Source organism: Melopsittacus undulatus, chromosome 5, assembly GCF_012275295.1.
Source record: "Melopsittacus undulatus isolate bMelUnd1 chromosome 5, bMelUnd1.mat.Z, whole genome shotgun sequence".
NCBI classification, from domain to species: Eukaryota; Metazoa; Chordata; class Aves; order Psittaciformes; family Psittaculidae; genus Melopsittacus; species Melopsittacus undulatus.
This window is the reverse complement of record NC_047531.1, coordinates 40287288-40305469: the sequence shown is the minus strand read 5'-3', so window position 1 is coordinate 40305469 and position 18182 is coordinate 40287288. Positions and strand designations below refer to the sequence as shown.

The following is an 18182-nucleotide window of genomic DNA, read 5'->3' as shown; positions in this document are numbered from 1 at the left end:
CTTTCATAAAGCATCTTGGGTTTATTTAATTCCCAGTTAAATGAGCTCTTTTCATTTTTATTATAGGGAAACACCAAAGCAGAAAAACACCACAACATCATGTTTTAATAATGGAAGCAGTCTCCAGGTGGCGAAAGGCACAGAATGACCGTGCCTTGTTGCAAAGCGATAAAAAAAGAAGTAATAATTATGACAAACACTAGTGTAAACTTCTGCTGAAGGTACCTCCCATGAAAAAAATGTAGCCCTTAAACAGGATTGGAAAGGACTGCAAACCAAAGCTTGCAGTGTAGTATCTTGCTGTAATATATAATTAAGCATATGCTACCTTAAAAATATTACATTAAGATCATGATTTATATTGTAAAAGCAAGTACTCCAGAGTTAGGAAGTACTGGATTTATGGTTGCCTAATAAGCTTTAATTATACACACTCATCAGCCCACATTGTCCTCTGCATAAGACAGGCATCTTTCAGAAAAAATGTAATATGCAAGACAACATCATGCTGTGTACGTATGAAAGGGCTGTATGAAAGTTGCACAAGTAGCCATAAATCTGTCATTTCCTAGCTTTCAACCACTTGATTCTGCAAACTTCACAACAGATTTTATATGATGATAGCTTTTTATGACATCATGTAATTTTCTAGGGTTCTCCTCCCCAGCCCCGTCTCTAGAAAATCAAATTAAACTCCATTATGTGTAGCTGAAACACATTTTCTCTATTACACAACACTGAAAGAGCAATACAGACTTCTACCTCTTGAAAAATTGTATTAACAAAAAAAAAAGACATCTCAAAGAGGGGACAGACACTGACTGGATTTAAGGATTAATTTCAGGGGAGTGAGAGGAAAATGTCTTTTTTCTGCTCCCCACTCCACCACTCTTCCTGCCACCCCAGTCCCTGGGGACTGACAAAACTTGTCCTTCGTTTGACGTCCTCCTATCAAATAACGTATCGAATAATATCACTAGTGCAGTATGATAAATCTAAGTTGAACTGACAGAAGGGGAAAAGAGTTTTATTCCAAATGTCTGTTCCCAAAAAGTCCACTTTGTCCATTTGTCAATCTCAGCGGGGGGTAAGAAGCCAAACTGAGCCCTCCCCGCTGTTCTGTGTCTCTGCATTCTAAATGGAGTATTTGTAGCTATGGCTACATCACGAACAACATCTACACAAAAACTTACAATGGGTTATACCTACACTGGCAACATTCTTCTGAAGAACATGAAAAGGAAAGAGATGTGAAAGGAAGCTTTACAGGACAAAGGAAAAGAACCCCAGTAGCTCAAAAACGTCACTCAGCTGAAAAGCCGCAGTTGGTTGCAAACAGCAAACATAGGAGAGTCCTTCACAAAAAGGCACATCAGCATTTCAAAACAGGAGGAGCTAGGCAGACTATGTATGTGGCCTGCCAACAGCTCCTGCTGGGGAAAATTTTTTTGATTAGGCAGATTTCATAGTTTGAGAGGCATATTGAAAACAGCTCAGTGAGCATCTAAGAGACAATCATGACCTTCTTAACTGATCTCTGCTTTGCCTGTTAACACCTCGAGGCTCTTCGTGTAAAGATATTCAGTGCCAAAGAGATTTCAAACCCAGAATCTGTCAGCAGTGATGGTAATTCCCATCCACCCCGGAATTTCAGGCCTTATTTCTGTCAAAATGGACATTTTATGGACTCAAAATGGTCAGTAAGATTTATTTTTATTTAATATCAAAAAGGTATAGCAGTTGCTTTTGTCAGTTGTTACCTTTCATCTTCAGTTTTATTTAGTTGGCCACATACCTCATCCTTAGATGTTTCAGAGTCCAGTTTCAGTGTGAGGAACATAACAACATGGGGCACATCTTGCAGAGCCTGTTGATGGTCCATGCTATCTTCTCCCCACAAAAGCCGAACCAGATTGTTCATACTTGACTGTGCCCGTTTATACCTTTGCTGAGAAGTTTCTTCAGACTCAAATACTGACGTCTCAAATGTAAGTTTAACCTATTAAGATAATTAATTATTGTAAAAATGAGGCTGTTACAATTATGTTCTAATCCCAGATGGAATAAATGCAGTTTGTGTCCTTAAATTTTCTTAGTCTTACTGACAAAAATGTAAGCATTCAAAAATCCCTGCTGTTTTAAGAAAACCAGATAAATATTCAGCATTACAGAGCCACCTACTATTAAGAAGAAAGGCAGCTATCACATGTTCTATGAACCATATGAGTAAGCATGTGGTTTGGTGTGTTTTCATACTTAATTCTTATGGGTTTGAGAATGGAAAAATATACTAACTGCTCTGGGGTTTGTTTGAACACAAAACCTATTACCATGCTTTGGAAACACACACGATACTTGACTTCTTTCAGAATGTCAGCACTGTGAAGTATTTATCCTCAGGGCTCTTTCATGAACATTGCTTTGCTATTCGAGTGCACAGACAGGTACATTTGCACAGGGAAATCAAATTACATTAGACTGGAAGGCTGTTAATTTGTAGCACTCAGCAGCAATTCTTTCAATGTGCCCACATTTCAGTAAATTAACTTTTTTTTTTTAACTGCAAAGTCAGCAAATAAGTTCTGCTGCTGTAGTTAACAACTGTACACAACTAGCAAGAAGCATGAAACTTATTTACACCACCTGCTGCATTCTGTCTTCAGATGAAAAAATGCAAAGCACAGAGAATTCACTCTTCAAAAATAACAAAGTTTTGATGATCAAGCTTACTTTGTCAAAAATATTACATTGTTTAGAGTTCTTTATTTCCCAAATAAAGTGAACACCAGGACTGTCAGAGTAAGTGTATATTTTGGGGGTCACAAGCAACACAACATCCATACTTGGTGTGGAAATTTGCTTTACAAACTTCCTTTTTGTGAGCACTGCCATGCAAAAATTATGTTTGGTAGGTGTTCCAGCACTCATTTTTATTTTGTTTTTGGTGAATGAACACTTAATTCTAAGCACGAAAGAAGGATTTGTAAGAAATACCTTGCTCTTGACTGAGCATAAAATCGTAATTTTCAGAAAGAATAAACTGATTTATTTTCTTGGATGATACTTTAGTTTTCATCATTGCTCAAAGTGAGTAAAAATGTATCTATCTGGACTAAGCAGGCACACTCAGTTCTCTCCTTTATATGCTTTTACTCAAGATTTTTGTCTGCCTTGAAGTATCCTTAACATACCTACTGACTGGGAAGTTCTAAACATAATACATCACACTAAATCCTGCTTCTCTTTAAAGCTGGTGACAGTTTAGCCTAATGATTGATGCAACAAAAAAGGTTTATATATTCCCAGTTGCAGTGAATTCGAAAAGCCCAAGCAGAAGTAATTCATACATTTAAATACAATTTACGTTTTCATAACTGTGAGGAGTGCCAGCAAGAAATAACGATGCTTTAAAACACCCACTGCCTGTCAACCTAGATCAGAGAGAAGTGCCATCATCAGCTCTTCCAGTTACAACATTTACAGCATGGGCTGCTGCCCTCCCACTTCACTCCCTCCCAACACTTCACATTAATCTTTTCTTCTCCCATTTTGGCAGCTGTCAGCTTGTTCCTCTTTTTTCTTCCCATTCCCTGTAACAGCACTGCATTCAACCCTTCTCTCATGCCATGTGCTACCATTTTCTTCTCTGACAGTAACTCATCCCTCACTTCCTCCTCATCATTTCAGTTTTGATTAATTACACTGCATATTAACAGGACTGAAGGAACAGAAACACCCAGATAAAAGTAGTGGTTGTATTAAGTCCCTGTAACCTGATCATTCACAGTTTTATAGATGTATGTTTTCTCCTCTGGCATTCAGTGACTCAGTTCTCTTTCTCTGTCATGCCATCTGCATGTATTTCAGAGGATTTTCCTCATACCCTGTGTAATTTCTTGTAGATTTCCTCAAGGCTCAATAGTTACTTCTCTTTAACTTCTACATCTTGTCGATGGACACCCATTCATGACACTCAGGCTACAGTCTCTACAGTAATGATGCACAGATGTAATTCTTGCTGCAGTCTATCTTCGAGTCCTTTGATTAAAAATAAAGCAACCCAAACTGAGTCTGTCTTGTCTTAGAGACACAACCAGATGGCTGTCCAAGCAGAAGCTCAAAACAAATGGGGACAAACAGAACTTTAACTCTTCCTCCTCCTGCAGGCATCCATTTTGCCTCCCACACCTCTCTGGACAATACTGCCCCACTCAGATGGGAAATTGCTGTGTTTTGAGAAAGATCTCTCTCCACAATTTGACAAGTTCCTTTCCAAATCTTGATTCTAATAGGGTGAAACGACATTTTCTGTTCCTCTCTGCTACTGCACAAGTTCTAATCTATTTCCTGCCATTAAAAAAAAAATAAGCTGGAAAATACTGCAATAGAAAATTACCAAGAAACTACATTTCTACGTACCTAACACCACTGCCCCCACTTTTTTTTTTGTGGTAGAGAAATCAGTGTTCATCCCTAGCAGTACACTGAATCTGATTAGATATGACTACTAAAGTATCCTTCTGTAAATGCTGATGATGAAGTCTTTCACAACTTTGATTTCATTTCACCTAAAGAAAATCAGTTCAATGCACAGCAGAAAATGGAAAATGAAAGGAAATGAAGAATGGGAGAAGCACAAAAAAAATATTAGTATTCTAACTCTATACAGCATGCACACTATGACATTAGAACAGCTGTAAAAAAGAATTTAATCAACCTGTAAGAAGGCACTGATGAAAGGACAGTAACAGCAAACTATCAGGTACATGGACAGGAATTTTTCTGCTTAAGAAAAATGCAACAGAAGCAGAACATGATAGAGCTTTCTGAAGTCAAGGAATGATAAATGGACAGTTAACTACTCAATGCAGGAACTGGGGAGTATGAAATGTGCTTCATTAGATGGCAGTCTGAAAAACAATAAAAACAAATGTAACACAAATCAGTTCTCTAAATCACAGCTACAGGATGCTGTGGAGGTCAAAGGAATTTTAAGAACTACACTAAAAAAGAAGGTACGAACTTGTACATGATCCAGCAAGTCACTATTGACTGCTGTAACTATTGACTGCAAGTAACTATTGACTGCTGAAAGCTGGAAAAGTAGGATGGGAAGGTCACTCTGTATTTAACTTCATAGAATTACAGAACAGTTTGGGTTGTAAGAGACCTTAAAGCTCACCCAGTTCCAACCCCCTGTCACAGCTTCTCTGGGCAATCTGTGCCAGTGCCTCACCGCTAAAGTTGTTCCCCCTTGTCCTGTCACTACAAATCTCTCCATCACCCTTGTGGATCCCATTTAGGTACTGGAAGGCTGCTACAGTTTGTTTCTTAATGATTTTTTACTTAATCATAGAATCATAGAATAGTTAGGATTGGAAAGGACCTCAAGATCATCTAGTTCCAACACCCCTGCCATGGACAGGGACACCTCATAATAAACCATATCACCCAAGGCTTCATCCAACCTGGTCTTCAACACTGCCAGGGATGGAGCATTCACTACTTCCCTGGGCAACCCATTCCAGTACCTCACCACCCTAACAGTACAGAATTTCTTCCTTAGATCCAGTCTAAACCTCTGCTGTTTAAGTTTCAACCCATTACCCCTTGTCCTATCACTACAGTCCCTAATGAATAGTCCCTCCCCAGCATCCCTGTAGGCCCCCTTCAGATACTGGAAGGCTGCTATGAGGTCTTCACGCAGCCTTCTCCAGGCTGAACAGCCCCAACTTTCTCAGCCTGTCTTCATATGGGAGGTGCTCCAGTCCCCTGATCATCCTCGTGGCCCTCCTCTGGACTTGTTCCAACAGTACCATGTCCTTTTTATGTTGAGGACGTCAATGTAAGAAAACAGAAGACATAGCTGTGACACTGTTGGTCTGACGCCGAAAGGCGTACTTTCTGTGTAACAGCAAGAAAGCTGTATGTCTTAGAATATGGATTTTATTATAGCCAGAGCTGGTGGCATTGCCTGCCTTTTAAGACTGCTTGCCATTTCCTGTTGTAAGTCTCTGTTTTCCATATGCCTATGGTTTGCACAACTCTAACTCAAAATTTCAAGCTGAATTTTCTGATTCTGAACGTCTGCCTTAGGCTCAGTATTTTCAGACAGTTTTGGGTAAAATTGTTCTGCAACTTCCAAGTGTCAGGGTAAGAAAAAATATATTACTTAGAATATCTTCCCTTTCCTATTCTGTCTTCTCTGTCTTGTGGTGTTAGGAAACAGCAGCTATTTTGATGACAGGAGTTTAAAACTGTATAGACTGCAGCATATCACTTTATCTTGCATGCTCAGAAGCCAGTCAACCTAAACTGAGGTAAGGTTAACAATATTCTGGAAATATAATAATGAGAGATGTTATGCCACATACGGCAACTGAGATAACCTAGGTAGTCAGTTTCTGAAATTACTTCCCATAATTTTTAATACTGAGCCCAGAAAAGCACCAACTTCACTTATGTAAATAACTTACAACTGCAGTAAAACTGCTTTAAACTGCATTTGCTTTGATATTTGCAACATGTGGTGCATGAGAATACATTAACAATTTTGCTTGTATAAAGGCCATCTTTATTACTAATTTTTAGAAACAACCACTCTCTCTTTCTTCAGCAGCACAAACAGTGTTCTACACTGCAAAACCCCCCCAGAGCTCTGTATTTAAATTCTCCACTGGTGTATTTCAACAATCAGTCTTCTGGCTTGACTCAAACTGCACAGTAAAAAAAAAAGAATAATTGCACTTTAATAAAAGGCTTTGGAAAGCCAACATGACAAATAGTTATACATTTCAAGTAATTGCTGCCTACTTGACAGATTTACTGACAATGTAAACATTAATACTGCATTAAGAGTAACTACTATGTAAAGGGTTGCGCTGCATTTTAGCAACAAGTAATAGGTATACTCTAATCTAGCAAGGATACAATTACGTAAACTATATAACCTCTTCTTTTTTAATCATTCTTCATTTAATAACAGATACAGCAACTCCATATTTGGTCAAATATAGGCAAGACAAGGTTTTTCTACCATGGAGCTCTGCCAATACCTGACCACAACTCTGGTAGCTTAGGCAAGCTTCATACTGTCAAACATCTTGGAGAGCTTCCTGACCTGACATACTAATAATCATACTGCAGCTGCAGATGTAGTTCTACAGGCACTACGTAAGTTGTGAACAGAAGCATGTTTAAAAAAACTTGTTATCATCTCTGGGAAGTAAAAGATTTCTATTATTACCATCACCTCATATATTCTACCCAGAAAAAACCTACCATGAGCTTACAGGCATACTGTAAAAGATATAATTTTAACCTGCTCAATCTCCTAAATTGCAACTTTTACTTTACCTTCTTAAATCCTGGAAGTGGATTTAAGCAGAGTAATTCAAAAGACTTAATTTTATGCTACTAACAACCAAGGTAATTAATACTCTCCTGGTTTAATTCTGAACTAGCTATCTAATTCCTTATTACTTAATTCTTCATTATAGCTCCAATTCAGCTAGAAGAAAAAGATATGTGCAGAAGGTTTAGGGGAAGGAACACTATTCATCAGGTCAGGTTTTGGGGGTTTTTTCCTATCAATTTTTAATCCTGAGTTCTATCAATCTTCATCACTGTTCAGTTTTGAAAGATCTTAAAGAGTATTTAATTTAACAGCTCTTTAAATATCCAAGAATTTATTTTTCTATTTAAATAAGAAAGCAGTATTAGTTTTTCCATTTACATGCTCTTAAATATCTTTAATAGCGTTACTTATTAACTCAGGCTTCATTTTACTCTCCTGTGGTATGTAAGCCTGTTATATTGATGATGAGATATTTTATGAAATATATTCATAGCAACTATAACCATTTTAAGAATGGTAATTGACAAAAAAAGCCACTACTGTGCTGCAGTTGACATATTTTTAAGCTAGACATGAGTATCTTGCTTCAGACATGCTGCTGCCAGACTGCACATCTCCAGCTCTATTTATTACCCACCAGGAGCAAGACATCATAGTATTAGATAACCTTGTCCTTCATTCGCTGAGAGCAGAGTGTTCAAAAGAACAACTCTCAAAGCAACCATTTTAGTCATCTTTACCCAGAACTACAACTATCACTGGTTAGAAGTTTGTGAGGGTTTCAGAAGAGTTATTTCCCTGTATTCAACAAGTAATTAACTTTGATGTAAGTGGCAATGTAATAATCAAGTTGTTTTCTGAGAAGTAACAAAACTTGCTTTTTCACACAGGTATGCACTAGTTCTCACAGAGAAACATGAATACTCACAATCCTGCATGCACAGAATCCCTTGATACTCTCACTGGGCAAAAAAAAACCCAAACAACAGGTGTTATGGTTAGTCTAAACCTACAAGTATGCTGCTACCTCTTGTACAAATGCTGCATGTGCTTTCTGACTCTGGCTGATGACAAAGCATGTAACTGCTGGACTATGCCTGATGTCTCTTAATGGGACACCAGCTTGAGTCACTTACTTGCAGCTACCTATTTTTCACAAAACTTACTAGAATTAAACTCTGAAATTTCTACTCTAAGTTTGACTGAAGTCAACCAGTGTGTTCAAACACTGGATGAAGTTCTAAGAAAAAGACCACCTAAAATCTGTTTCCTATGGAAAAAAGGTTAGATACGGTATCAATTTTTACAGAGGACAGTTGGAGTAAATGTTCAACTACTGTACCTGCATAGGACCTGGAATGCAAGACAGAACCCTTTCTATGTTTTCAGAATTCACATCAACATCATTTACAGCAACTAGAGCATCTCCTGGAGATAAAAAAAAAAGATAAAAAGCATGAGAAAATTAGATGGTATTACACAATACAAAGCCAAGTGTTTTGTCTTAAAAATATGACATTCAAACTATCATAAATGTCCTTTTGTCACATGTAGATGGTTCCTATGTGAAACATTTAGTATGTTTAGAAATATCAGTCTATTACCTCAATGCTCTTAACGCCTTGCTGCCATCTTAAAGCCTTACTGCCATCCTAGTATCATTTTATATGATTAACTGTCAAAGTGTTCCACTTCCATCCAGGTTTATATCACTCTTGTTACCTGATCAGAAAAAACAACTTCACCCATCAAGTTCTGCCCAAGATTTACTTTTTTTCCCTCCAAAACCACCCCTGTTTATTTGCCAATCCTTCTCCACCGCTATCTCCACTGAAACACTACTGTTTCCAAAAGCACACCAAAACTCACCCCTTCCTGTAGCAGCTTACAAGTTCTAGGCCATCATTAATAGAATTAATAGTATATTAATTCTCAAGAAGGTAGCCAAGAAACACTACATGACAAAAAGACAAACACAATACCTGGATACACTAGGAAAAGCATTTCCTTTGAATGTATGTGAGTATAAGACCTGAGAGAATCCCATCCAGAGTACTTCTTACAATTCTATTCACCTGTGCTCAATAAAACAAAAATGCACTCAACTGCAGAAATAAAGCACTGAAGAACTGTAAGGTTCAGTACGTATTTCAGGTTTTCCTGGGAGAAGACTTGCTCAGCTCAGTCTAACTCAGGAATGAAAATGACATGCGTGGTAAGAAAAAGCAGTCTGTGTCTCTACAGCCTCTCAATTTCCTGAGAATCTCGTAATGACAATGGAATCTGAAAGTTTAGAAGAATTCTGATTATGTATTGTTATTCCCATCTTCTAACTTGTTAAATACCATCAAATACAACTGGAATTCTTCCCAGGTACTAGGCTGATAGCTCCGAATTGATGTAACACACAATTAAGGCCAATGAGAGATGTAGAGAGACATTTCACTAGTGGAGAGAAAAAAGTTGTACAGACGGTACTGCTAATACATTTTTCAGTTATTTTTGTGCTCTATGGGTGGGTGAAAAACCCCCTCCAACTACTTAAGTAGGGACATCAAGGTGGACTCTTTGCTGAAGTAGATGTATATACTGACATAGACAAAAAGCAGGCAGTTGTATTAAAATGTCATTTTCAAGCCTGATGTAAAATAATGTAAATTTTTCTTTTTCAACAATATAGTTGTATACAAAAATTTGACTGTATAAAATAGCACTTGACCTGCTCCTATGGGCTTGCAATTCTACTAGCAATAAGATCACTATTTTCTGTCAGGAAAGTCACTAGCATATATGTCAAAAGGTGAAGAAAATTAGAACAAAGTCTCACTCAATTCTATTTTTTGAAACACTGTGAGCAAACAGCAAGAGGAAATAAGTTTTTTTCAGGCAGCTCCAGGATAACAGACTTTGAGTGAATAAATTTGTCTTTAGAAAAATACATGTCCTTCTCTTTAAGCAATAAAGTATGCTTTTTTCTTTTGAATCCCCTAATAATGAATAATCAGGCTTTTAAGTTATATTACTTATAAGAATATTTTCAGTCCACAGAAAAACCCGGTAAGATGTCTATATATATTCTCCACACAATGCCAAGCAGAACTGAATTTTACTAGACTGATGGAACTGAAGAGAGATGAGAGGCAGGAGTTGTTTCCTATTTTCTTTGCTGTGTTTCCATCTTCTCATTAGAAAAGACTGGTCCTATCCACTCAGTAGCAGTCAAGAACAGTGTCTATTGATCTCAAACACCTAGTTTGCACACAGCTGATGAAATTATTCCTCCTTTTTTTTTTTAAGACAAAGTTTAGAAGAGTCTGTGGGGCTGCTGGCATCCCTAAAATCTTTATTCCAGAACTGCCTGACACTTTGCCAGGACACACAGGACTTAGATTTGTTAAATATCCATACCCTAAAGACAAATCTGCAAACACCATTTCTGAAAGTAGACCCTCTTTGCACTAAGCAAGGGGACGCTGCCTGATAAGTGAATACTGCTTCCATACTGGGAGACAACCAAAGACACTTTTTCATGAAATCCTGATACTTGGTTTCCTCTGTTCTTGGTAATGACTTGGTGGAAGTACTTACAAATGTTCACATACTCCTTTCCAAAAAAGGCAAAGTATGGAACACATTCTGCTGAAGAAAGCCAGATCAATTACTTGCTTTATGCTAGCAGGCTGCTTTCACCCAAACCAATGCTGTTATGCTTCAAGAGGAGATTAAAAGAACATAAACAACATCCCAAACTTCACAGCGAGAACACAGCAAAGCTTAAGCAAACTGTATTTCTTGCTTGCATGCCCAGCCTCTCTACGTTCGAAAGCTTCTTCAATAAGTACACAGTACATGGCAATTCCTAATGAAAATCTCAAACTCTCTTAGTATTTTGGTATTTTCAAGGATGTTTTTCTGACAGGACTCTTAGTTCTATGGTCTGCAAATGACAAAACCAGCATTTACTTTGATTGTTGGAAGATGACTGCAAGATGCTTAATTTTTAAAATTGATTACTGTTTTAAACCAGTGGTATATGCTGTAGAAATGTAACCAATATACTTGGCTTTCTAGCAGGGATGGCCTTGTCTACCAAAACTGCAGAACTGCAATGGCAATATCTGTGTTTTTACTATTAAAACAAACAAAGTTTACTGCTTAAACATTTTTTTTACTCAGGGAAAACAAATAATCCTCCCACATAACACTCTACATTGGGTTAGAAACCCATAGAAAATGACCTGTCAGTAAATGAGGCTGGGTTTAGACCTTCCAATTGAATCACTCAACAACAGCCTGCATTATTGGCATACTTGCTCAGAACTGGGTTATTTCAACCCACCTTTACAGCCATCCAAGCTTAATCCCTATCTCTGTGTAGTTTTCACACTTTTTTGAGTAACATACCAACTAATCAGGAGAGAGAATTCATGCAAACTGTTCAGATACTCAGTGACGAGAGCAGTAAGAGCAGAAGGTAACCCAGAAGAAGAGGGTAATAACAGGATGCTCTGCTAAAGAGCTTGCCTGTATTTTCAGTGTCATTGGAATTACTTTTTCATTTGTACTATAGTAAAGATGATGATCAGCAATATTTAAAAGTATCCCTTGCTGTGAATGGGATCCATTTCAATTAGAAGTGGGGAGGAGAGAGGGAAAAGTTATAATGGCATTTCCTATCACAACCCTTATTTGTCTGGAGCTAAAAGTGATTACTTAGTGGAGCTTTTTATCTTTGAAGATACACTTGATGATGAGATGCAAATTTTTATATAGCAGACCAAGCTTTGCATGTTGTTAATAATGAACTCCAGCAAGAAAAAAGTTTTGCCCAAAATACAAAAGACACTTAAAAGCCATGAGATAAAAGTAACTGTATTTCATCTTAACCAAAACGAAAGTGACAGCAAGGACTTAAAAATCAAGAAGGGCTTTTTTGTTCTGAAAATTTAAGATGGATACTGAACCGCTAAATACAGGGGGGGAGAGGGAAGGAAAAGGAGCTGATAAACACCACATGGATAGAATAGCATCTTTCTAGAGAGCTACAAAGACGCAGGGTTTTTTTTAGCCTGTAAAACTGTTGTATTTACTTTCATATGGTCAGTGCCTGCCTTCTACTTGGTTAATGAAGTACAGCAACAAGGTTTACAACTTCCATATGCAATCTTAAAAAAAATAAATTAAAATGTAGTGCACAAATAATAAACAGATGTTTTAAGTGTTCAAAGCTATAAGGGATACACATTTCAGAATAAATTGAAGAAGCCACCTGAGGAGAGTGATTACTGGGGGGGAACAGTTATTTTTACTAAAACATATTAAAGCAATAACCACTTTTTACTGTTTATTCAGAATGAAGAAAAATGAAGAGATTTTAGCCTCCCTTCTAATTCAACCTTGGTAGTCGTTTAAGTGGCTAATGTACTTACCACTTGCAGATTAACTAATTTGCCATTGAAAATACAAAGTAATCAGCAACTTGGTTATTATTTAACATATAACAAACTCAAGTCTTGAGAAAAATAATCGGGAAAGCTCAAATTTTAAAGACAGAAGAATTAAAACACTTGGTTGCGTGCAACTGGCAGTTTTGGTAGCAGAGTGCTGCAGGAGGGACCTGCATGGCAGGAGGTCATGAGCTGCCTTGTGCTGCTCATAGTCAGTTCTGAAGCTGCTGTAAGCAACTCACTGTGTACCAAAACATACCCTAGCCAGGTGAGCCATCTCATCTCTGCCCAAAGGTATTCAAGAAAGAGCAGCAGTCACTGGGGGAAGGGTTACAGCCCATGGAGAGGACCTATACATGAAGGGCAAGGGTACCTGAGCCTGTGGGGAAAGGGGAAAGAGACGTGTTTGGTTGAAGCTGAGCCTAAAGAAGGTAGGGAAAAAGGCTTTTTTTTTTTTTAACTGTGTCTGGGGTGTTGTGTTCATTTTCTCAATACCTGAAACAGTGAAGTTTTATATTAATTGGCAAAAACATAAATTCTGTAACAATACTAAGTCAAGATCGTTTGCCTGCAGCGCATATTGCAAACTGGTCACTGGGAAGACTGTGATGTGTCATTGCAAAGAATGGATTTTAAAAAGAAAATACACTTAGCATTTACTTCACAAAGGTCTATGCTACAAAAAAAAATGGTCTGCACCATTGAAGATTACTAAAATATTAAAATGCAAAACATGAACAGGTTAATGTCTATGCATATGCTGTTCAGTGAAGATGAAAATGTTATAAACAAACCAGCCAGCAGGCATCATGCCATACTGATCAGGTATTCCACATCTGTGATGGCTCAAAAGCTGCTGACTTTTGAGCAAATACTTCTGTTTTGGAGTGACCACAGAAATATTCTTTACTGTTTCCGCAATAGGATTCATAAAAAGTTACAGTTATAAACAACAAACAAAGCTCTACTGTATTTTTCTTGAACTTTCTGTTCAAATTCAGATTCTGTGAGGACGCGAGGAAGCTATCTATTGAACTACAGTTACTTCTAAATTAGGCTCTGGCTGTATATCGTAGCCATCCAGCTCTCCAATGTGCAATACAGAAGTAGTAAACCAGTTTTTTGACAGGAACAGATTTTTCTTGTTTTTTTTTACTGGATATTCTTTATGCAGACAGCACTGAAACCTGAGCATGTAATTTATGCAAAGCATCCCTATTTCTAGACACCACATAAAAATTCCAGAGTACTCAGTGTTCACTACAGATATACCATTTGAAGTATTTTTACATGGAAATTATACATTTTATATTGTTGGCACAGAATACAGCTAATTTTCTCATTTAAGAGTATCCTTTAAAGTATCTGTTCCCAATGTGCAAAAACAAGGCAATATAAGCCAGTGATAGTCTAGGACATATTAATCTGCTAGACTCCTTAGATTAATTCAAATGTTCTTCTATTTAAAATAAAACAGGAATCCCACAGTTTTTGTCCTCACTAGCTCCGGGAAGCATTAAGTGCTATAGCTGAAGAACCATCTCCATTTAGAAGTTTAGCTTTATCTCCTGGATCTGGTATTTGCCTACACTGTTTTTGACTTTACACTTCCTCATACAAACATGCAGTTATATACAAATTTGTGTCCCAAAATTAACTTACAGGTTATAAATAAATTCCCACTCTTGCGCCAATCCAATTAAATACCATAAGCAGATCAAGATGAAACTCCTTCTCTCCTCCCCCTCAGTCTGCACCCCCCACTTTTTGACTAATCAGTTCTTTCTGGTAAAATTTGAAAGTTATCCAATTTTCCCTCTGGAGTATTCTTTAGCATCCCTACCAAAAAACACATGCTGTAAGAATCAGCTACTCAAAGCACGATTTGCCTTTTTACACACACAACACTGGAATTTCAAAAGCACTCATGCTGACTCTGTGGGATTTGTGCTACTATGGTATTAAGTTTTTCATGATCTTGTAACCAACATCACATCTTTGCTCTCTCTCTGAGGGACCAAATTCAAGGGTAATTAAACAACCTTTCACCCTTTACAGACGTAGGATAGCTGTCTCACATTTACCATTTCTGAGGGTGGGGTCTTGTAAGTGCCAAGTCCCTTTAATGGCCTCTTGATACTGGGAGTATTTCTGCTCCTTCACTACCAGCCACAGGAGTTCATTCCCATCTGTTATTCACACTTGGGTGCTTGTCAGACCTTCCATGACCCAAGTTTAACTTACTATACCAGCAAAGACTGGACAGGCAGTTTTTCTTCTGCATTAGTTTTCTGTCAGGTTATTAACTTGCATCAGCTCATGGAAGTGGCTGATGAGCCAAACAAACACAGAGGAGAGCTGCTACACCGATTCACTGCCTCCTCAAACTGCAGCCCCACTAGGTATGTGGAGGACAGCTGATCACAGCTGCTGAAGAAACAGCTGTTATACCTGCTAAACAGAAGAATATCCAATCAAGGCTCTCAAGAAAGTTTGTAACATTAATGTATCTTAGTATTTTTTCCTTATGTTTATAATACAAAATCCATGTAAAGCATACACAGTAAAGCTTTTTATTTAAGGGAGACAGTACAGGACAGAATGAAAACCAAATACAGTATTTAGAAAACTACAGCTTTCCTTCAGTCCTGCTTACCTACTGAGCAAATTCTGCATTAAATTAAAGGTGGTGCTGGTGGGGGGAGCAGCTGCTCCAAGTTCAAGCTGCTCACTCTCTGTACACTTAAAAGGATAATCATACCACAGTAACACCTTCTAGTTTCTGTCACGTTTTTAAAACCACTAATACAGTAAAACTGAATAGGTAACAAAACATCACATGCAATGACATTTACTTAAAATAATTCCTCAAGAATTGCCGTAATATCTGTAATCAACTGCTTATGTCTCAGGAATATTCAAGTCATCTGCCTCAAAAACTAAATCCAACCAAACCCCCCAAATCTTCATTTTAAAGCAAGAGTGCAGAAGTTAACTACTCATTCAACTACTTACCAATCAAGATTTGACCCGTTTTCATTGCTGAACTACCTGGCACCAATCCATGTACTACAAGCCTCTCTTCACCAACTCCTCTGGTGACTTTATCCTTCTTGCCTTGTTTTTCTGTTCTTCTGCTGCTCCACAAAGACTGATGGACAATCCCTACTAAGGCCTCCAAAAGCCTGTGCTGCTCATCTTCTCCAGCACTCTGCAGTTTTCTGGGATTTACATAAACATACACATCTTTGTACTTTTGCTGAACAGTGACACCCATTTTCTGACCGGATTGGTGTTTCAAGATGGAAGTAAGACCAGTGGAATGCACGCTGCAGCTTCCACTGCCTTTCTTACCAGAATGCTTTGGTAAAAGGTTCTTCTTTTTTAACATTTTGGTCAATTTCTTCAGTTCGTACTTTCTTTCTTTTCGTGATCCCTCTTGAATAACTTCAGCTTCATTTTCACGAAACCTGACATGATTCACCGCTGGCATTTCTGAACAGCTGTTCTGAAGCAGAGTTTCTTCTTCACTTTCACTCAATTCTAAATAAAACAATTCCCCATTTTTCTGCACACCATCCAACCATTCAGGCTCAATGTCACTGGGAAAGAAAGGAGAATGATCAGTGAAACCTCTGATATGCACGACTGCAGTACAGAATATGGAGAGTGTATAAAAAAATATAAAGGGGTAAAAAGTTGCATCCTAAATATTGAAAGCTTAAATGCTTTAAGTTTGCTATCAGGGCAAGAGCTCTTCTTGGACAAATGATGGATACAGCAAGGAAAACCATCCTTCCCAGATGTTAAAACAGTTTATTCAAATGTCTTAAAGGAAAGCAGCCATTGCAGAATGCAATATTCCCTTTTCTGAAAGCAAACAAACAAAAACTCAGCCCCAAACCATTTCTTTCACATACAAGTTTTAATTACTAATTACATTCATGGGCATGATGGGGTTTTCTCTTTGAGAAAAAAATGTAATCTCATTATTTTTTCCCTTATTTCATTTGTAAAACAGATTATACTGTAAGCCCTTGACAGACAAGATTAACATTTCAAAATCACCTCATTATAACAAAACCAAGCAAACAAACCCAAGAAAAGATCTAGGCTTTTTAAAAGACAAGTTCAAACCAGCATACTCAAGTTTAGATGCAAAAATGCACAACAAAAAATTAAAGAGGCAGCGCTGCTATAGAAAAAGCTTTAGCAGCTGGAATGGATCACAAAGTCACTTGTAACGAGCTGCTGCAATGAAAAGGCAACTACAGGATGTCTTAACAGGAGTACCATCTGCACAGCACAACAAATTTTTTGTCCTAATTTGGCAATGGCAGCGTGTCAACCATGTCCAGTTTTGGATAGTGCATTTTAAGAAAGATGTTATAACTGGAACAAGCCCAGAGCACAGAAACAAATAGTAAGTAGTTTATAAACATGTTTTAAAGGAAAGGAGTATGATTTTCTTCAGTCTCCTTCGGCTGAGAAAAAAAAACAAACAAGAAAGGATAGCTGAGAGACAACAGGCCAAGTGGTCAACTCCCACACCCCAAGATGAACCACAGAGAAAATTACTTAGAGAAGGGTGAGGATCAGTAATGGTCAAAGCGGGACTCTTTAGTGCTTTAATTTGCTAAAGAATTGAAGCTGAATATTACAGAAGCTTTTTGATCACACACAAAAAAGAAAAAAAAAATCAGTGTTAGGAGGCAATGTAAGGAATATCTGGGGTGTTCCTTACACTCCAGAAGGATTTTCAGGCACAGATAAGACCAATTCATTTTCCTGACTGATGACCAGATGACAAATAGGTCTTCCTTTCCACCAATCTGAGACCACACTGAGAAAAATCAAATGAGGGAAAACTGGAATGCAGATCATAACTATTATAATTGTGTAAAATTAATAGACATGCTTTATACTAGAACATGCTAATTCTACTAAATAAAGGATGTAAATTTTGTTTAAAACTGGTATTTAACTAAATAGGGCATGAATTTGAATACATAGATAAATGATACAGCTTCAGAGTCTAGCTGAACAGACAATATTATACAAAGACATTGCACCATAGCACCTTTAAAGGTTCAAAAAGAGGATCTGCCTGGATTAAGAGTCTAGAAAACATTGGCATTACATTCTTCCTGGAACTCCAGTGACTTGGAGAAGTCTAGGGATGCTACAGACAGGAACAGACATCATAAATTTCCTCTGCATTTATTAATTATTTTGCCCAAGTTAATAGTTTTAGAAGAAGAGCTGCCACTTGTGGTAATTTAATGGTCATGGGTCAGTCAGAGTTTCCTCTTACTCAACTCAAGAAAGTATCAGAATTATAACAACACCTAAAGGCTGGTCTAGATTCACAGCTGATT

General features: G+C 37.6%; 1 protein-coding gene across 2 annotated transcripts in view; it reads right to left on the bottom strand.

Moving 5' to 3' along the window:
* Nucleotides 1-18182, bottom strand: part of INTU (inturned planar cell polarity protein) — a 40512-nt gene that overhangs the window by 20109 nt on the left and 2221 nt on the right. For both annotated transcript variants that reach the window (XM_005150473.4, XM_031050133.2), the window contains exons 2-4: nucleotides 15820-16406; nucleotides 8700-8785; nucleotides 1796-1999 (exon numbers count right to left, since the gene is read on the bottom strand). In XM_005150473.4, coding sequence (XP_005150530.3) covers nucleotides 1796-1999; nucleotides 8700-8785; nucleotides 15820-16406 — 877 coding nt within the window. The remainder of the gene's footprint in view (nucleotides 1-1795; nucleotides 2000-8699; nucleotides 8786-15819; nucleotides 16407-18182) is intronic.